This window comes from Engystomops pustulosus, chromosome 11, assembly GCF_040894005.1.
Source record: "Engystomops pustulosus chromosome 11, aEngPut4.maternal, whole genome shotgun sequence".
Lineage (NCBI taxonomy): Eukaryota > Metazoa > Chordata > Amphibia > Anura > Leptodactylidae > Engystomops > Engystomops pustulosus.
Window position 1 is genome coordinate 9,131,709 of NC_092421.1, and position 21,611 is coordinate 9,153,319.

Below are 21,611 nucleotides of genomic sequence, written 5' to 3' on the forward strand. Positions count from 1 at the left end.
GAGACCCCCCACATGTGGCCGTTACTTCTTCCGAGTGCAGAGACCCCCCACATGTAGCCGTTACTTCTCCCGAGTACAGAGGCCCCCCACATGTGGCCGTTACTTCTCCCGAGTACAGAGACCCCCCACATGTGGCCGTTACTTCTCCCGAGTGCAGAGACCCCCCACATGTGGCCGTTACTTCTCCCGAGTACAGAGACCCCCCACATGTGGCCGTTACTTGTTTTATGGGGGCACAGGAGGGACCTGCAGCTGCCAGGATTTTTGGAGGGTTGTTTCGTCTTACGGAAATTAGGGGTAAAATTAATTTTTTTGGGGAAAATTTTCACCTTTTTCCTTTTTGGGCCTAATTGAATCAAACACCTTTATGGGCGAATACACCTATTACACCTTACTAAATTCTCCAAGGGGTGTACTTTCCAAAATGGTGTCGCTTGTTGAGGTTCCCCTCTGTTTTGTACCACTAGGGCTCTCCAAATGCATCCTGACACATGAAAAGTTTTTCGGCCTTATTTGTCCTCCAAAAACTAAACACTCTTTACCTTCCAAGTGCCTCCTGTGCCCGTACAGCAGTGTACAGTGATACAATGGGTATTGGAATACTCAGGAGGAATTGCCCTCAACATTGTAAATGCATTTTCCTTTTTAACCCCTTGTGAAGGTGCAAATTTTAGCGTTCAATTAATATAATGTTAATAAAAAGGAAATTTCCGTAATTTCACTTCCATTTATTTTTCAACTTCATTCATTTTCTATCACATAGGCCTTACACATATAATGGCCGCAGATGGAGGGTCATGTGACCTTATCTGTCCATGAACAATCGCCCTGCCAGGGCCTTGGTCTTATATTCATGAATACTAATCATAAGGCAGGGTGATTGCTCATTGTCAGAGATCACATGACCCTCCATCTGTGGCCATTTTATGGACAGGAATGTCCGACTGGTGATGTAACAGACAGGAGGCTTCACTTTACATATCAAGAAAACGGTGTAGAATTATTACTAGATGTAAATTGGTAATTTATCTAATATCCTGCCCCACCCCACACACACACATACATTACAAAAAACAATGAAAAGTGGCCAACCCCTTTAAGGTAGCACTAGAGAGATAGTTTTCCTTCGGCCATCCTGGAAAGCCCTATTCACATATTTCTAACCCAGCACCCATCGGTATGCACTCTGTACACTGTGACGCAAGAAGGGGTTAATAAATGACACACGATTATTCTCTGCAAAAAATTATTTTATATTTTAATTTATCTAAACACCATCACAACACAACAGAGATATCAGCATAAATAATATTTAACTAAAAATAAAATATGGAAGATCTGTAAATAATTTACTAAATCCCCTTCCGGCCGTGACCTGATGGAGACGACGTGTCACCAAGTACCAAAAATGCAAAATAATGGGAAATGTGTCCAAAAGATATGACCCCTGGAAGTTCATAGGTGAAATGGTTCATGTTAGCCCAGAGGGTGGGACTTATTATTTGGGGGGGGGGAGGGGGTGGAAGGTGGTACCTATATGACAAGGAGGTATCACCGCTTTAATGGGTCCAAATTGGTCAATGAGACGCAGTGTAATATGTAGCATTTTGTATTGGTGATAGGTAACCACAAGAGCCTACAGAAGTAGATAATAAAAGGAACCTGTCAGCAGGTTTTACCCCGCTAAACTGTTACCCCCCCCCCTTATGTAAGGGATGAAATGTCCTTTCTAGAATTCCCTCTTTTATGTGAAATCTCAAAAAAAAAAATTTCCTCCAAAATCAGGCAAATTTTCACACAAGTCAAAAATTTAGGTTGCGGGGGTCGTGTCACTTTAGAATCCCATCCTCTGTTCTGTAGCACCTAGAAACATGCTAATGCCATATTAAAGATACATTTGTCTGACCTTTGTGCAGGTAAATGGATACAATTTCATATATAAAAGGGAATTCCAGAAAGAACATTTTATACTCCGGAGGGGATAGCGGTTTAGTGGGGTGAACCCTGCTGACAGGTTGGGAAAACAAAATGGATTTCCCACCATAGTAAGATATAGAATGATGCTAGGACTGCCCAGTGGGGTCCAGTAGTCCCAGTGACCTGGCTTTAGGACCAGTAGTGCCCCATAGAGAAGAGAGCAGGTCTCTTAGTTTTAATACTTGACAGCGGTGCCATCGTTATGGAGTAACAAGCTTTTAGTGCTAGGGTGACAATTATCAGAAGCAGCTGGGACAGATCCCACATATGCACTACAATGCAGTATGACTGTGCTCCAGGTATTAGGGCAAATCAATGCTAGACCAGCCGCATAGGAATCATGGCTGACGGCTGTGGTGCAAACCAGAACTCAGAACATACAGGATCCGTATCCACTGGCCAAAGAGGGGTTGTCTAGGCGGGGCCGGCTCCAGGTTTAGTTGGGCCCTTGGGCGAGACAGCCTCAACTGCCCTTTGCTATCGCTCCCAAATTTTTTGGCGTAGAACATGTCCTACGGCCCCGCTTTTGCCCCCTCCTCTTACCCCACCATTCCTTTTTCATGTAACCATGTGTTTAGTTGCTTGGAAAGCCTTTTTCTTCATTGCAGGAAGTGTAAGCAGCTGCGTTAACAGCTTTACAGCTGCTTACATTTCTAGCAATGGAAGGAAAAGCTTTCATAGCAGCCAAACACATGGTCACATGAAAAACACATGCGTCCAAACAGATGCCCGATACACTGTGGGCCACGTTTATTAGTAGTATGTGCGGTTTCCTCAATAATCTGGCGCCCCCTGCACTTCTCAGGAAGTGTCACCAGCTATTTCTTGCAACACAATCCTATAGAGTCCCAGTAATAAATGTGGCACACGGTCCGACTCGGCACCAGAACACCCCTTTATGTGCAGAATTTCGTGGCGCGGAAGACAATGGGCCAATGTGTGAATGCACCCTTAGAGTTAATGTTTGAAAGGTAACATTGATGGGATGACAGCAAGGACATAGGTGACCGGGCAAATCTAGGTAGGTGGTTGTATGAGGGGAAGGGGCAGGAAGGGAGACAATGGAAAAATGGTGGAACCGGTGTCACACAGGTACAATGGCAGAACGTGGGTAATAGTCTACACTCTAGGAGGGAGAATGTGATTGGCAGACGTGGATGGACTACAAAAGTAAGAAATAAGGCAGTGGCATGACAAACGCTGACTGTCAGAGGCAAGACAGAGGGAAGATGCTGTCCATTGGAGCCCCCTCACATAGGGTCACTATACATCGCACTGCAGTGCATGGTATAGAACATGTTGCTCCCTGCCTCCATCTATCCTAAAGAGATGTTCCTCCACGCATCTGCTAATACTGCGGCCCGACCCCTGGACAGTGCTGGAGGCAGTGCTCGTAAGTAAAACACACATTGGGAGGTTTGGGCTGTGGGCCCCTACGGGAACCTGGTGCAAGGCTGCAACACAGGCGCTGATCATACAGAGAGTGACCGCTCTATGCACCACCATTATATCCCTGGGACTCCTGCATAGAGTGGGCCCTGCCGTCACCTGTGGGCCTTGGCACTTGCCTGGGTGCTGGTGCCAGCCCTGTGTCCACATTTCAACAAAAATATATAACCAGCCAGGTGGGGCTAAAAAGATTTTCTACTTCCCATCGCTGGCACCCCTGTTGTCCTGCAACGTCTCTCTGCATTTTTTTTTACAGAGGAAGTTGCTACAGCTATGAATTTTATATATATATTTTTTATATTTTCATATATATATATATGTAGTATTTAAACCCAGACAGCCCCTTTAAGGAATTCTAAGATATGTTACTAAGACAGTTCAGGGTACAACAGACATGGACAGAATAGAATATCCCTGAGATAGTTTGTTGCTCATTTATATCTCCCCTGCCTCTGGATGAGTTCCTGTGCCGGTTGGTTCTATTAAACATTAAAGGGAACCTGTCACCACATCTTTTTTGAAATGCAGCTAATGGCAGGTTCCCATAGAGCCTATTTACTAAATGACTCCCTTCTTTTAGCTAAAAATTATTTAACTCACAATCCCATGACATTAACTTTGTTGCAGTGAGGTCAGAGGGGTGTGTCCTGCTTGGCCAGCCTCTCACATCTACTTCTCCCTATACCTCCTCACCATTCAGCACTGCATGTCATGTGACCAGAGTGATATCATCTAAGGTCCTTTACCAACTAACATTTGCAAAATCTACCCGATGTGTATATCTGATCACAGCATGGCTCTGCAGACTTATTTTCCTCCTGATTTCATGCCATCAGATACATACATGTAAATGAGTAAAGGACCTCACCATGGTCACATGACATGCAGTGCTGAATAGAGAGGAGTAGATGGGAGGGGCTGGCCGAGCAGGACATAACCACTCTGGATTGCTGCTGGATCTGGCTCTATGCCGGGTAAGACAACAAAGTGAATCTATGGTGATGTGAGGGAAACACCCCTCTTCTCCCTTAACACCCCCCCCCTTCTCTCTGCATGATGTAACTTGACACATTAATTGGCTCATTAGCATAATTATAAAAGTTGATGTTAGAAAGAAGGAGGCCATGGATAACAAATATAAAAAGATTATCACAGTCACGGTGCCCGGATCTAGGAGTAAGTGTCCTTGGATTATCATGATGGATTTTGGTGGGAGATTGCCCATTTTCACAGTGCATCATCGTCGGGGAACGCACCTCGGGGATCGCGACTCAGACAGGTAAGTAAATGTGCCCCAGTGGGATCAGATGTGAGATCATGCTGCCTCCATAGACACACTGTTAACGATTTATATTAGTAAAAATGTTCACCACATCCCCTCCAACTGAAATATACAAAATTATCTCAAATAATGGTTACACTTTCATTTATGAAATGAATTACGATGTTTGTACTGAAAAAAAACTAGAAACACTAAACTACCTAAGAAACTTTAGAGTCACATACACCTTTACCAGGGGTACAAATTAAAAATAAAAATGTGCCCAGTAAATGCAAAAAGCACCATATATCTTCCAGCAACTGTATCTTACATCCACGCTCTCAGATATCTGTAGATTTTGGGAGTTTTTGATGAGCTAAAGTCATAAAAATGCCAACAATCATCTAAATTTAGCAGGAAAATGTTTTTTTTTTTTGGCAGAGCCACCAATGAAGACATAGGGGCACATTTACTTATCCGGTCCTGCGCGATCCCCTTTTTGGAATGTCCGCTGGAATGCACATCTGCCGCCATTCAAGAAGATTGTGCGCCCGATTTCATGGTTGTGAGGCTTCCCCGCTCAGGTCCGCCGGAGTTCACCTTCTTCTTCCCGGTGCATGTAAGTGCATTGTCTTGTGAAACAAATTTAGATGTTAAATCCCGCGCTTAGTCCGAATCTGTCGTATAGTCCCACGCAACCCCCTGAACCATCCCCGATTTCTGTCGCATGAAAGTCGGCGCAGCGGCGTCACAATCCGATCGTGTGCAACAAAAAACCCTTCTAAATGCGGCACAAACCCGGAAATCTTAGTAAATGAGCCCCATAAAGTCTTCGAAATGAAACCCATGGGTTGGATATGTAAGGGGTCTTGTAAAGTGAGGGGGTGTTCTTTGTGGCCGCTCTCCCTTATGGCTAATACATACTGAACACTGGAACTTCATCTGAAAGCTCAAATTTTTAGAAATGGGCATTGGCTAGGAGCACATTCATTATATTAACCCAAATCTTGGACTGAGAATGTTTACAATTCCAGTTTTAATGCTTCATTTCCTTGTAGGTCAATGGGTTTTCTATACACGACATAACCCTGAGAGAGCTATAATGCAGTTTATTTACAATGGTTTCTATAGAAGTCTCTCCTTCATGACAGCCATGAAGTAGCAGCCTGTGTTGCAGTAGCAGCCCGGTCCATGGTCATAGGTCTCGGCCTGTTCATTCTATAGTACACATATATATATATATATATATATTATATTCAGACGTGTAAACATTTGATTCCTTGCTATGTTTATGGTCACATTGAAGTTATTAGTTGTTTAACCCGTCTACAGATGGAGCACTTAACATCTTTCCCTACTTGTCAACACTATTCACAATGTATTTTACATGAACAAAAGAACAAAAGGAGCCAATGCTTTGACCTAAGTGTTAGCATATTGGCGAGCACAAGGCCTGTCAATATACAAGAGGCTGGTCTCCTCCGATATGTCAGATCAGCATATAACACCTTACACTATATTACAATAAATACAGAATGACTCTCGCGGTCATGTGTCCTCCTTACGCCTTTGCACCACGCTGATATGTTGGACTTGTCTAAGCCGTAGTCTCCAGGACTCCGTTGGAATGGTTCGAGTCTTGTAGTTGGGCCGCAGCGGGATCCTTTTCCTTGGCTGTTCTCTCTTTAAGTAGACGGCGACGATAGATTAATAGATATCCGGGAAGAACAAATCCGGCAAAGGAAAATATTAAAAGTCCCAAGTTCACCTACAAGACAAAACGTTTTATAATGTGGACAAAACGAAATTTAAAAAATTATAAAAATAAATAATTAATGCATTTAAACAGAACCTGTCACCAGGAAAGTGATATATATAGCTGGTGACAGCTTCCAATGTGCTGATTAAAAAGTGCCTTGGGCAGCATTAAGTTTTATTCACATTACCTGGCGTCTGATAATATTCTCAGATCTGTACAATAAGACAATGGGGGACATTAATCATAGTCTCTTAGACTGTTTTGAGCGTCTTTTAGCGCAAAAATCTGGCGCATCTCGTTAATTAGGCGCATTTATGGCGCACGCCAAAGTTCGGCACTTAGTGGTTTTGAGTCCCTGCGCCTTATCTGACATAGTGAGTGCGTCCTATACAGATGTTTGCTAAAAAGGCACAAAATAGGCGCAGAAAATGCACCTCCTCCGAGCAGGTGCACTTCCAAAAAACTTCCCTTTTCATTACTAAAAACATACATTTTAGGTTCCCAAATGAAGAATTCCCTCTATGCAACATGGAAAATACTTCGGGGCAGTTTTATAATGTAACATTTCTCCAGTAACGACTTCATCATTGTCTATGGGATCATCTCTGGGAGTGATTATTGTCTTATTGTACAGATCTGAGAATATTATCAGTCTCCATTTACTGTACATTATAATAAAAAAGGAAAAGTCTCATTTCAGCAAGAATTTTTTTTTTTTTTTCCATCTCTGTCACTTTTAGTCCCTGCAGTTACATCACAATGATAGGTTTATGTGCAGAGATGACGCCCTGAACGTTCCGTCACATTTATTCAGTCTGCTTTCGTTATTGCTCACAAATGAGATCTAACAATTGCACCAAATTTGCCGCTAATTTAGGCGCAAATAAATGGGACATGCAACAATTCCAAAGTGCATTTACTAATCCAGAACTAGATCCATCATAGATCAGGAGCCAAAAAGAAGAGCAAACCAGGCGCAAAAATAGGCGAACCTGAGACCCCCTATGATTAATGTCCCCCAATAATCACTCCCAGAGATGATCCCATAGACAATGATGAAGTCGTTACTGGAGAAATGTTACATTTTAAAACTGCCCCGAAGTATTTTCCATGTTGCATTTTTTTTGGAAGTGCATCTGCTCAGAGTAGGTGCATTTTTGCGCCTATTTTGCACCTTTTTAGGCGCAAATTTGTGATAGATCTTGTGCAAACATCTGATTAGGACGCACTCACTAGGTCAGATAAGGCGCAGGGACTCAAAACCACTAAGTGCCAAACTTTGCCGTGCCCCAAATTAATCAGATGCGCCAGATTTTTGCACAAAACAGTCTAACTGACTATGATTAATGTCCCCCTATATGTTTTCATGTGATAGGTAAGTGCCTGGATATAATAATCATATCTAGCAATTATGTAAATGAGAGTCAACCACTAGGTGGTGATAAATAGTAACTTCTAGCCATCGCATTCACTATTTTAACAATTACTATGGTCTTACCCAAAATGCATCTCCATTCAGGGGTCCAAGCACAGCCCTATACAGCGGCTCTTGTAGTAAAGCAAATACTGCACTTAGTAGTGACTGCAGTCCTGTGAGTGTCCCGAAATGACCTGACGGAAACCTATAATGGAGAAATAAGAAAATCTTGTTAGCGTCTTCTCTACATAATAATATACATATGCTGCTAATATCTGCTAAAATTCCAGAAAGCTGAGGAATATATGAGTGTCACACACTGGGGCTCATTTGCTAAGGGTCCGCAGACCGCACAAACGCCGGATATTCCGACGATTACCGATTTGCGCCGCATTTAAAAGGGTATTGTGGCGCATGCAATCAGATTTTGGCGCATGGCTTTCATGCGACACAAATTGGGGGGCGGGCCATCAGACGATCCGACGGATTCCATGATCATCAGACAACCCATAGCGGGGATCGCGACAGGAACGGGTAAGTAAATGTTCCCCACTGTGTCGGACTGGATTGTGAACCCCATTAAAGACAGGGTCCGATTTGACAAACTCTGTGCAGCGCTGCGTAATCTGTGTGCGCTATATAAATAAAGGAATTATTATTAAGGAACCTGAGATAAAACCCTGGTTATCCCTTTCAGGACTCAGGGCCTCTTACCTAGATTGTGAGGTAGCCTGGTATATAACAATTAACTACTAGCGAAGATGTAACTCAAAATGGGACCTAAAAAAAGTTGAAAGATGCGCAATGCAGGACAGGATGGTTCCTCCTCCTTAAAGGACTAAGTGCCTTACATTAGGGCCACACACGTGCACTTCTTTAGCCACCAGATAAATATTACACAATATGATAACGCTACTTACACTGCGGCGTACAATCCTCCACAAGCCGAGTGAATGAAGCCTCTGACCATTGTATGGAGAATAAATGTACAGAACTGCAGAAGATAAAAGATGACATAATCAGGAATGACATATTCAGTATTGTGTGATGTGTACAATGCAGAGCAGCAATGTATGTGAACATGGAGGGGGTGTGGAGAGGAGCGCAGGGAGGTGCACCAGCCGGTGCAGCCGGTTGGTACCAGTCGGCTTGGGACCAGACCCAACACTGGGCCGAGGCTTTCCTGAGCCTACGCACTCCCATGTACATTCATGAGGGATAGTTTGCAGGCTGCGGAGTAATTCTTGGCCAGCTAGGGTCTGACGTAGAGTTGTATGCAGGCGTCTTATGTGTCCAGAGGGGCCGGGACTTTATCATACACTGGCGCACGAGTTTGGGATAAATGCCACCCATTATCTAACAGCTACAGTTGCGACCAGACCCCAATGCTCCCCCTTCTGCTGTTATCAATTCAAATGTGAATAAAATGATTTAAAAATTAGTATCAATAAAGAAAGTGCCTTACAATTCTATTGGGGCCACAATCTGGTGTGGCCAGATGACACCCACCATTAGGGTCTTGTGCGTGCGGACTTTTAACCTGTATGGTTGTGGCAGAACAGTGAGCCCTCAGCCCTACCAGATACTTTGGTATGGTGTATGGAATCTAGATGTTTTCCAATAGGAATTGAGCCACTGATTTGACAATGCCAGTGTGAAAGAGCCCTTAGTGTTCACACATTATTTCATACTGTTCCCTTATTAGAATGGCTGGACTATTATACAAGCTCATATGTAGTGTCACTGCCTCATCCTCATAGACTGTAAGCTCTTGTGTCACCTCCTCATCCTCATAGACTGTAAGCTCTTGTGTCACCCCCTCATCCTCATAGACTGTAAGCTCTTGTATCACCCCCCTCGTCCTCATACACTGTAAGCTCATGTATCACCCCCTCATCCTCATAGACTGTAAGCTCTTGTGTCACCTCCTCATCCTCATAGACTGTAAGATCTTGTGTCACTCCTCATCCTCATAGACTGTAAGCTCTTGTGTCACCACATCATCCTCATAGACTGTAAGCTCTTGTGTCACCCCCTCATCCTCATAGACTGTAAGCTCTTGTGTCACCCCCTCATCCTCATAGACTGTAAGCTCTTGTGTCACCCCCTCATCCTCATAGACTGTAAGCTCTTGTGTCACCCCCTCATCCTCATAGACTGTAAGCTCTTGTGTCACCCCCTCATCCTCATAGACTGTAAGCTCTTGTGTCACCCCCTCATCCTCATAGACCAGTGATGGCAAACCTTTTAGAGACCGAGTGCCCAAACTACAACAAAGACCCGCTTATTTATCGCAAAGTGCCAACACGGAAATGTAATTTGTGATTTATACTCCCTTCTCTGTCACAGTTTTCATTGATACCAGCACCTGAGGACACCAATAAAGCAGAAAATAGTCCCAGGTAGAGCTGTCACTTTAATATATATAAAATACCTCTGTGCACAGCAAGTCCTGGGCTGTCTGGGACTGCAGGAAGATACCTGGAGTCATCTCTGGTGATGGCCTGAGTGCCCACAGAAAGGGCTCCGAGTGCCACCTCCGGCACCAGTGCCATAGGTTAGCCATCACTGTCATAGACTGTAAGCTCTTGTGTCACCCCTCATCCTCATAGACTGTAAGCTCTTGTGTCACCCCCTCATCCTCATAGACTGTAAGCTCTTGTGTCACCCCCTCATCCTCATAGACTGTAAGCTCTTGTGTCACCCCCTCATCCTCATAGACTGCAAGCTCTTGTGTCCTCCCCTTCATCCTCATAGACTGTAAGCTCTTGTGTCACCCCTCATCCTCATGGACTGTAAACTCTTGTATCACCCCCTCATCCTCATAGACTGTAAGCTCTTGTGTCACCCCTCATCCTCATAGACTGTAAACTCTTGTATCACCCCCTCATCCTCATAGACTGTAAGCTCTTGTGTCACCCCTCATCCTCATAGACTGTAAGCTCTTGTATCGCCCCCTCATCCTCATAGACTGTAAGCTCTTGTGTCACCCCCTCATCCTCATAGACTGTAAGCTCTTGTGTCACCCCCTCATCCTCATAGACTGTAAGCTCTTGTGTCCTCCCCTTCATCCTCATAGACTGTAAGCTCTTGTGTCACCCCTCATCCTCATAGACTGTAAACTCTTGTATCACCCCCTCATCCTCATAGACTGTAAGCTCTTGTGTCACCCCTCATCCTCATTGACTGTAAGCTCTTGTGTCACCCCTCATAGACTGTAAGCTCTTGTGTCAACCCCTCATCCTCATAGACTGTAAGCTCTTGTGTCACCCCCTCATCCTCATAGACTGTAAGCTCTTGTGTCACCCCTCATCCTCATAGACTGTAAGCTCTTGTGTCACTCCTCATCCTCATAGACTGTAAGCTCTTGTGTCACCCCCTCATCCTCATAGACTGTAAGCTCTTGTATCACCCCCTCATCCTCGTAGACTGTAAGCTCTTGTGTCCCCCTCATCCTCATTGACTGTAAGCTCTTGTGTCACCCCCTCATCCTCATAGACTGTAAGCTCTTGTGTCACCCCCTCATCCTCATAGACTGTAAGCTCTTGTGTCACCCATTCATCCTCATAGACTGTAAGCTCTTGTGTCACCCCCTCATCCTCATAGACTGTAAGCTCGTGTGTCCCCCCTCATCCTCATAGACTGTAAGCTCTTGTGTCACTCCTCATCCTCATAGACTGTAAGCTCTTGTGTCCCTCCTAATCCTCATAGACTGTAAGCTCTTGTGTCACCCCCTCATCCTCATAGACTGTAAGCTCTTGTGTCACCCCCTCATCCTCATAGACTGTAAGCTCTTGTGGCACCCCCTCATCCTCATAGACTGTAAGCTCTTGTGTCACCGCCTCATCCTCATAGACTGTAAGCTCTTGTGTTCCCCCTCATCCTCATTGTCTGTAAGCTCTTGTGATCAGGGCCCTCCCTCCTATTGCTCCATATGACTGTCTGTCCTCTGTAATGTAATATTATATCTGTATATGTCTCCTATGATTTGTAAAGCGGAATGGAATCTATAAAGAAAGATTATTATTATGAAGCATATAATAGAAAAATGCTGACAATTTTGATCACTTACTTGTAATTGAAGATTACTTATCAGACACATAACCCCAAAGATAATGAGTAAGATATTTGTAAAGACAAAGGCCCTGGTGGCATTGGTAAGTTTCTGCACAGTCTTAGATCTAAACAAAAAGAAAAGATGAAAACATGAGAAAGATTATATAACACGACTTTATCAGCTTAAAGGGAACCTGTCACCAGCGACCCCTTCTCCCCAGCCACACAGGGAATCTTTTAAAAGTCTTTGCACATGTTCCTCTGATGCCTCTATACATGGGATTAGAGCCACCATTCTTCTAAAAAAAGACTTTTATTGATTTCTCTGCTCCGGTCATGGAGGCCGGAAGCTGCAGAAGACTGCCAGTCTCACCCTGAAGAGAAGTCCTAAGGGAGGGGTGAGGAGCGAGGTTGATTACTCTGCACACAGCCAGCTTCCCTTCCGGTGAGGGATTGGTTAATGATATAATAGAGCCGGGTCACACAGAGCTGCCGTCACTATCACCTTTTCCTCACTCCTCCCTCAGGAATTCTCTTTGGCCGGGTTGGCAGTATCAACATCAGTGAGGAGGGCGAGGTAGCCTGACTGTATACTGCAGCTCTCCACCTCCATGACTGGAACAGAAGACATCAATAAAACTCTTATTTTTTTTTTGAAGACTGGTGGCTCTAATCCCATGGATAGAAGCATCAGTGGGCTGCTCCGATTGACTGCACACATATGTGGCGTTGACGTTAAAGAGGTTTTCCCACGAACAAAAGTTAGGCCCATCCACGGGATAGGGCCTAACTTGCTGATCAGTGAGGGTCTCATTGATGAGACCCCCACAGATCACAAAAACGAGGGGTCCGATGGGGTCCCACGTACCTCAGTTGGACCCCTCATTGCTCCATCAGACTAACCAAGCAGACGGCTGCGCTTGAGCGTTCTGCTCCATTAATCACTAAGCTAAATTAGTATGACGGAGCGATGAGGGGTCCGACGGGGGTATGTGGGACCCCATCAGACCCCTCGTTTTCGTCATATGAGATGGCCTCATCACTGAGACCCCTACCAATCATCAAGTTATGCCCTATCCTGCGGAAAAAAACTGGGAATCAAGCTGCATTCATACGACCGTATATACATCCCCAAAGATGGCAATAGGCGTACGGAGCGATACAGTGGCGCGCATGATAGACGCACATGTCCTATCTTTCTCCGTATATACGGCCGTGCGACATACATCCCTATGGAGTGGTCACGCCTCCTCCTCTCCAGCACGCCGGATGTATACGCCCACCCGCCATACGTCCATGTGAATGTAGCCTCACTGTATATTTCTGATCTCAAAACATCATGGTATTGGGAAGTTATTTATTGACATGATTTCATTGTCCCTGGTTATGGGGGACTCACTCTTCATCGCGGTCTTTCATCTTCCAGTCCATCACGAATCCAATGAAAGGGCAGGTAAAAAGACACAGCAGCTGCATCACCCCAAACACTGATGAGTATAACCCCACTGCAGGAAAATGGGAACTTTAGAACAGATATTATAACATATAATGAACTTATAAAGTTCAGTAAAACATTAAAGGGTATCAGCAAGACAACTACTTTCCCGATCTTCTAGCAAAAACACATCATACATAGAGGGTTTTTATGGTGAAGTGAAAAGTCACATGGATCTGAATGCAAACTGGACCCTTCTCCATTATAAGAATATAACCCCAACAAGTGATGACTTTGAAACAAATGTTGGAGCTTACAGGGCTTGTCAATTGGAAAACATTTGCTGCTTCTTCCAAATACAGCGCCACGGCTGGCCATGGTGTGCGCTGGTATTGCAGTTCTGCTGTATAGAGATGGATGGAGCTAAGTTGCAATACCACACACTACCCATGATCAGAAGAAGGAACTGTTTTTGCAAGACAGGAGCCATGTGTTTTAACCTCCTTTAGTTTCTCTACTTAACAGGGGTGTAACTACAGTGGTAGCAGCTAAAGCAGCTGCTATGGGGCCCACAGTGTCAGGGGGCCCCATCATCCAACCTAACACTAAAGAATGGAGGATGTGCACCATTACATACATATTTTGCTGCACATTGTACATATATATGTCATGTATATATGCTGTGTGTATGGTGTGTATATCTGCTGTACATCTGTATCTGGCACTATATGTGGGTTTATATGTTATGTGTATATGTATATGTTGTATGTAAGAGTGAAGAACTTTATATGTTGTATATAAATATATATATATATATATATATATATATATATATATATATATATGAGTGTAATATGGATATTTTAAATTGGTAAGGGGGCCCCATTTAGAAGTCTGCTATGGGGCCCTGTCTTTCCTTGTTACGTCCCTGCTACTTAAAAAACTTTCTGTAGATTTTCTACCTGTAAATGTGTCCTCTCTTAGGTTTTTGGCCACCTTAAAATGCAATCAGTGTAGATAAGATTGAATGCCGTGGTGATGCAGTGAGCCGGGGGCTTTGTGTGGGATGCCCCGGGAGGATCGATGTGATGATGTCATCCGGCCTTCTGCTTCGGAGGTAAGGTAGTGAGGTGCAAGGTGTGAGGAATGGGGAAGCAATGTAAGCGAGGGCTGTCACAGTCTGAGCTTAGGTACACAATGGAAAGGCCATTTTCAGGAAAGAGAAGGGATGATAAAAAGTTGAGAGCAGATGGGAAACATTGTAAAGAGCGGATGTGACGGAGAACATTATTATCAGTGGGGAGAAGAGATGATAGATAAATGGGCCTACTAAGTGGGGGACCAAAAGTAAAGCCAACAGAAAAGACTATTATGAGTGGATGTCACAGAAAATGGAACATAAGTTAAGGGGCTATTATATGTGGCAGCTAAAATTTGTAGGACTTATATGTTGGTACCCCAAATTAAATATGGGGTCTTCATGGGGGCATTATACAATTTTAGGGGATGGCCACAGGAGGCATTATACCGTGGTAGCTAGAGGAGAGTTATACTATGTGGGGTCCATTAAGGTCGGCTATTGTACAGTGTAAGAATACTAGGGGTGGGGGGAATGGGGTAAAGGGTGTGGGACATAAAAATATTCTGCCAGCTGACTCCTCATATTTCCCTCTTTCTTCATCTCAAAAGTGATCAGGTATGTATAATAATACTGACGTGTCATCACCACTCCGATTCTTCAGGCAGAAAATGTTTGAATGATTAAAATCACATTTTCTTTTACAAAGCAAAATAAAAATACTGATGCCATAAAAGATAGAAAAAAGATTTAAAAAAATGCACCTACCTGTGTACTCTGCATGTAATTTCAGATCTGCAGGTACTAAAATATAAAGAAGCAACATGCATTTGTCATTTATGTAGGAGTTTACTCATGATAAGCGTGAATAGCAACTACTCTAAGGACTTAAAGGGGTTGGTTACTTTACCAGGGTTGGTTAATTTTTGTATAAATTCCTCAGTTTTCTAGATCTCTGTTTGTTGTCTTGCTATAGAAAGCTTCTATGTTTACTTCCAGTGTATAGAAATCAACCCCTGGTCATGTGATGTCACACAGGTGCACGGCTCATTATATCCCTAGTCATGTGATGTCACACAGGTGTAATGCTCATTATACCCCTGGTCATGTGATGTCACACAGGTGCATGGCTCCTTATACTAATGGTCATGTGATGTCCCATAAGTGCATGGCTCCTTATACCCCTGGTGATGTGATGTCACACAGGTGCATGGCTCCTTATACTAATGGTCATGTGATGTCCCATAAGTGCATGGCTCCTTATACCCCTGGTGATGTGATGTCACACAGTGGCACGGCTCATTATACTTCTGGTCATGTGATGTCCCATAGGTGCACGGCTCACTATACCCCTGGTCATGTAATGTCACACAGGTGCACAGCTCTTTATATTCCTGGTCATGTGATGTCACACAGGTGCACAGCTCATTATATCCTAGGTCATCTGATGTCACACAGGTGCACAGCTCGTTATATCCCTGGTCATGTGATGTCACACAGGGGCACGGCTCGTTATATGCCCAGTCATGTGATGTCACACAGGGGCACGGCTCATTATATCCCCGGTCATGTGATGTCACACAGGGGCATGTCTCTTTACAGCCCTGCTGATGTGATGTCACACAGGTGCACAGCTAGTTATATACCTGGTCATGTAATGTCACACAGGGGCACGGCTCGTTACAGCCCCGCTGATGTGATGTCACACAGGTGCACAGGTTAACATAAGTAGCTTTATACAGAAGGACAGCCCGCAAAGATCTAGAAAACAGTGAGGAGTTGATACAGAAGGTATAATGGAAAATTGTATAACATTTCCCTACACAAACAAGATCAATTAACAAGGGTATTAATTGCTGTAAGGGGACAACCCTATTAAACTTCACAAGGCACCTTACAGTCTCCAGAGACTTGACTGCTGTAATAGGACACAATTAGAATTCTATAGAGTTCCGTTATGCCTCTATTTGTCTCCGATTTCATGTTGTGGCATTCTTCATTAGATATACAAAGCTATTATTTGCTAGGGGTATCTGGAATAATTGGGCTTAATTACTAAGGTTCCGTGGATCGCACTTTTGTCGGATTTTCCAACGTTTTGGGGATTTGCTCCGCTGTGACAGGTATTTAACAGGGGATTGTGTCGCACGCAATCTGTTTTAGAGGCAGCTGCGCCGGGTTTCATGCCACACAAATTAGGGGACTTTGTGCCCTGTGTTTATGCAGTTACAGTTCATAGTTGCGGGGGCTCGGAGTCGACCCCTCATAAATCAGACGATGATAGTGATGTACTGGACACTGCAAAGTCCTTGACGACTAAAAACATGGCCATTTATAATGGAAGTGTTTCCAATATCTATGATTGGAACATACATACACACTGCACGCACTAACCATTTTCTTGTGGCCCGAGCACTAAATATTCTACCATATTGTTCATTGATGCCATGAAGAAAATGATACGGAGCTGGGTCATCGTCATTGTGATGAGAGAGAAGAGGAAGATGGGGGAGCATGCGCTTTGTAGAAACGTTGGAGAAGATCCTGCGGAGGCAACAATAGAATCGTCAAGGTTTACGTCATTTATAAGATATTCTGGACATAAAAAACATTTCACCTCGTGGTATCCTAAACTTATTGGAAGTGATTTAAAGGCGACCTGTCAGGGCGATGCGGAACATTTAAACCTCCCACAGGCCCCTATAAATCAGGGCTTTAGCTTCCTAAATATGTATGAAGTGGTCACATAAAAAAACCAAACATTTACACTTACCTCCCAGCTCCTACGCATTGGGGCAAGTGAAACTGACATAGGACACCGCAGCTTCACCGCGCATGCTCCGTAGGTACAGCACATGCAGCAATGAAGCAATGAAGATGATATTGTCCCGGCTTCACTTGCTCTCACTTGAGGAGATGCAGATGAAAGTCCGATGTGACTTATTGGACTCACATCCAGGTGAGCACAAATATATATATTTTTGTTTTTTATTGAGGCGATGCAAAGGTAATATAAAGGTTTGATTTAGGACCTTAAGCCATGGATCCATATAGATCTGTAGTAGGGTCCCAAATCGACCTTTCAGGTTCTCTTTAATGTTGATTTGACCAAAATTCATATAGAGATAAAACATAGCATTCAGTCCGCGTTCACCTGCTGCATTTTTAGAAGAAATTCAAAGGCTCCAACCGTGTTCACATGTTGCAGCAACATTATCATCAAAAAGATAGAAAGCGTGACGCTTTATGTGCACACCTAAAAATTATGGGATAAGAACTGAGGTGTGCAAAATCTCTCAAAAATGCACCAAAAAAAAAATCAACTATAAATATAAACTTCGTTAATATTATGTACACTTCCTGCATGATTATTGCATCAATTATAGATGCACAAATTAGGAGAAACATGGAGAAGGGAAAACAAAACATGCACATGTGCAATGGAAATGCAATGTTACTCCAAGATGTGATCACGGATGGAGCCTTTGGATTGCATTTCAAAATGCAATCAAAATGCACAATGTGAACACGGCCTCAGGCTACCTGCACACAAACTGCGCTGTTCTCAGGCTGCAAAGAATGGATTTCGTTATCTGTTTTTGCAGTCCATGTGTCATTATTGTACAATATGTTGTCAAGCTACATGTTCACAGAGACAGTCCATATGTCATCCGGATGTTCCAGAAAGACTGGCAAATTATGTCAGTAACTTGCTAGAACACCCTAATTTTTAACATGATTGTGAATATACGGACAGCACACAGATGAAACCCATGTGGATCTAAGCGAAGGTCCGAGCCACAAACACAGGCAGGAATAGGACCTGCTCTAAGTTTTCTACATCCTTCAAATGCATCCGTGAAAAGCATGTCCAAAGAAATAATGGGGCAGATTTATCAAGCTGTCTGAAAGTCAGAATATTCTTAGTTGCACCATTGGGGCCCCATTGGGGCAGATTTATCAAGCTGTCTGAAAGTCAGAATATTCTTTGTTGCACATGGCAACCAATTACAGCTCAGCTTTCTTTTTACCAGTGCTCATGAATATTTTAAAGGGGAGCTTTGATTGGTTAACTTGGGCAGCTAAGAATATTCTGACTTTCAGACAGCTTGATCTGTCTGCCCCAGTGTGTCATCAGTTAAAAAAACAGCACACAGAGAAGACGACGTTCATGTGGATGTAGCCTTATGCTAATAATTTTAAAGAACCACTCCATTTTTGGTATCGGGACAGAGCTATCCGGGCTTGTAAGCCGGACATGGCGTAAAAGCCTTGAAATAGGTGAAATTCCTGTCTCATGGCTAGGAATTTCCTCCCTTAAACTACCTCCATGCCCAGTGGGCGTAAAGGCGGTTTGGGGCGTTCCTTCGCCGGTTCCGGCTCAGGCTATGGCACGATACTACGCCAGCCCGGGCCTAGTATAGAACTGCCCTGTTGGGTAACATATGATAGGTCTCCCCCCTTGGGACTTATATGATAAATATGACAGAATCTTTGCTGTCCTACAAAGAATACATCTTTAGGACCCAAGCATTACATTATCTTATATTATACTCTTACCACTAGTAACTGTAGGTTTCGACAAGTCTTCCTTGGATAAATGCTCATCCTGAGGATCACCTTTCCGACTTAACCGTTGACCAACAGTGGTCACGTGGGTGTAAAACTGGTCTCCTGTGACTTTATGGTCTAGTGCAAGAGTGCGTAATGTGACCTTTTTCCTGTGAGATCATCAGAGAGCGTGTGAGAAGCAATTACAAGATGTTTTACGTAGCTCATTGTCACTTCACTTCATAAGCTTCCGTCCTATGTCCCCTTCCAAGCGTTTTTTGAGACTGGGCCATATTTCAGAAGTGATGACCATTATCTTCTGTAGTACAATAAACCCTCTAGCTGTCAAAAACAAGAACACTGCTCAGTCATTACACACTCACTTATAGTCAGACTCTTCTGGAGATGGGATGGATTCCTTGGGCCAGTTGATGAGACAGTTGAGAAAAATGAGACAGGCCAAACTAGACCATCCCAACATAATCGCCATGAAAGAGACTCCTGCTTCATATATGAGCTGCAGAATGTTGGGAGAAAAAGGAGAGAGGTTTAAGTGGATGGACACTCATATTGTACTATATTATATCCTTTAAATATTTGCCGTATTTAGGTCTGAATAAAGATTACTAGACTTAATAATGGTGTCGTTTTTTGGTTACCTTCTGGATTGACTTTACCAAAAAAAATTTAAAAATCCTTTCACGTGCTCACTTCCAAAACAAGAGGCATGCACAATGGGAAAACATGACCTCTTAGCTACCTTGTAAAGCAGCCCCCTTATGATCAAGCATGACTTTCAATAAGCCTAGTGCCATGATGTGGGATTACAACAAACCAGTATATTTATTACCGAAGGAACAGATTCCCAACTCTGTTCAGTACAGTGTAGGGAACTGGTTTAGCTGAGTTGGAGGCTTGTGAATGGGGTTGGGAAGTAAGTTCTCTTGGAAAATTTGGCAATTAAGGAAACCTGGCGACAGCCATTGACGCTCCACTAGGGGATTTTGGGAAGTAAGCAAATACTTTTTCCTGGATGGGATAAGAAAAACGTTGCCTCTTTTGATTACCTTGTGATTCAGTGACCTAGTCAAAGCCTTGTACTCAGCTAAACCAGTTTCCTACACTCTACTGTTGAGATGCAAAGACATGGAATCCTGCATCTTGTGATTAGGCTTCCTGAAAGTCATGCTTGATGGTAAGGTTCGTGGGCAAGAGGCCTTAGTGTTTTTAATCCATTGATCCCTGATGGACTAATTTTCCTGCAGTAATGACATACCATTACCCAAATCACTGCTACAGTCAATCACTGGCCTCAATGGTGGTGCCTATATGTACAGCATGAGACCATTGAGTCCAGTGCTGGTTACTGCTGCAAGTTGGGTCAGTTGAGGACCACAGGTCGGCCCTTGCTATTTTCTTATATTAACAAATATACTTTGAATTTTAACTAAACTTTTCATCCAGTTTTATTTTCTTACTAACTTACCTTCAGGGCAGGGAAAGTGATGGCAGATGATGCATATGATCCAATCATTAAAGACATCATGGTGGAACGTAGGTTTCCAAACATATTAGGCAACTGAAAGAAGACAATTGTTGATTATTTCTTAACTGTTGCTGGGTATCTCTATTTGCTGTACTTTAGCAGCCTTTCGGGAAGTTTTTGTTCTTTAGCAGAAATGGATGTTGTAAATCAAATATTTGTTAAAAGTGGGTGTCAACGGTAGAGTTATCACCGAGAATCAAGAAATAATGAATTTACCACCTTTCACATCACATTCATAGATACCAACCCTGGCAGGACCGCTTTCCTGACTTTCCAACAGAGAAAGTGTTCACCTGACCTACATTTTCTCTATAGAGTGTAGTTTATCAATTTGTATCCCACATCATCTGTGCCAGAAACATCTTAAATGCCCTCCACCACATTATTCAAAAACTTAATATTAGTAGTAGCAGTGGGTCCTCCTGAAAGTGAGCATGAGACGGGTGCTCGGGTTCGGCGTGTTGCGGATCAGGTTGACCGATTACTGGGAAGGGCTGGTGAGGACCCACCAGTCATGGTCCATATTGGCACCAAGTAAGAGGTAAGTGCAAAGTCCTTAAAAATGAGCTCAGGGCAAGAACCTCCAATGTACTTTTCTCTAAAATACTCCCTGTACCACCTGCCACACCAGAAAGGCAGCGGGAGGTCAGGGAGGTAAATAAGTGGCTCAAAAGTTGGTGGAGGTGTTTGGGTTCATGGAGAACTGGGCTGACTTTGCTGTCGGCTCTACAGTAGGGATGGGCTGCACCTCAATAGGGAGAGGGCAGCTGTTTTGGGGGAAAAATGGCTGAAAGGTTAGAAGATTCCTGGGGGTAGGGCAACTACACTTGTGCAGGGCAAAAAGACAGTTTGGTTATGGAACTGGGAAGAGTCGTAGTCCATGGGGGAATCGGGGGAATAAGAACCAAAGGAATAGAGATAGGGAAAACCATATAAAGTGCATGTACACAAATGCAAGAAGCCTCACTAACAGAATGGAGGAACTGGAAGTCTTACAGGGCAATTCCCATTTCGGCAAATTAATGTTATTGTTTGTATGATGAAAAATGATATAATTTCCCAATATACTTTCTATATCAATT

General features: G+C 43.5%; 1 protein-coding gene across 4 annotated transcripts in view; it reads right to left on the minus strand.

Moving 5' to 3' along the window:
• Positions 1 to 1,229: 1,229 nt before the first annotated feature.
• The window catches only part of SLC43A1 (solute carrier family 43 member 1), a 44,715-nt gene continuing 24,333 nt past the window's right edge, over positions 1,230 to 21,611 (minus strand). For all 4 annotated transcript variants that reach the window (XM_072130298.1, XM_072130301.1, XM_072130299.1 and 1 more), the window contains exons 6-15: positions 20,470 to 20,562; positions 19,367 to 19,500; positions 18,993 to 19,153; positions 16,827 to 16,976; positions 15,201 to 15,236; positions 13,319 to 13,424; positions 11,936 to 12,044; positions 8,784 to 8,857; positions 7,945 to 8,068; positions 1,230 to 6,455 (exon numbers count right to left, since the gene is read on the minus strand). In XM_072130298.1, coding sequence (XP_071986399.1) covers positions 6,285 to 6,455; positions 7,945 to 8,068; positions 8,784 to 8,857; positions 11,936 to 12,044; positions 13,319 to 13,424; positions 15,201 to 15,236; positions 16,827 to 16,976; positions 18,993 to 19,153; positions 19,367 to 19,500; positions 20,470 to 20,562 — 1,158 coding nt within the window. In that variant the 3' untranslated portion in view covers positions 1,230 to 6,284. The remainder of the gene's footprint in view (positions 6,456 to 7,944; positions 8,069 to 8,783; positions 8,858 to 11,935; positions 12,045 to 13,318; positions 13,425 to 15,200; positions 15,237 to 16,826; positions 16,977 to 18,992; positions 19,154 to 19,366; positions 19,501 to 20,469; positions 20,563 to 21,611) is intronic.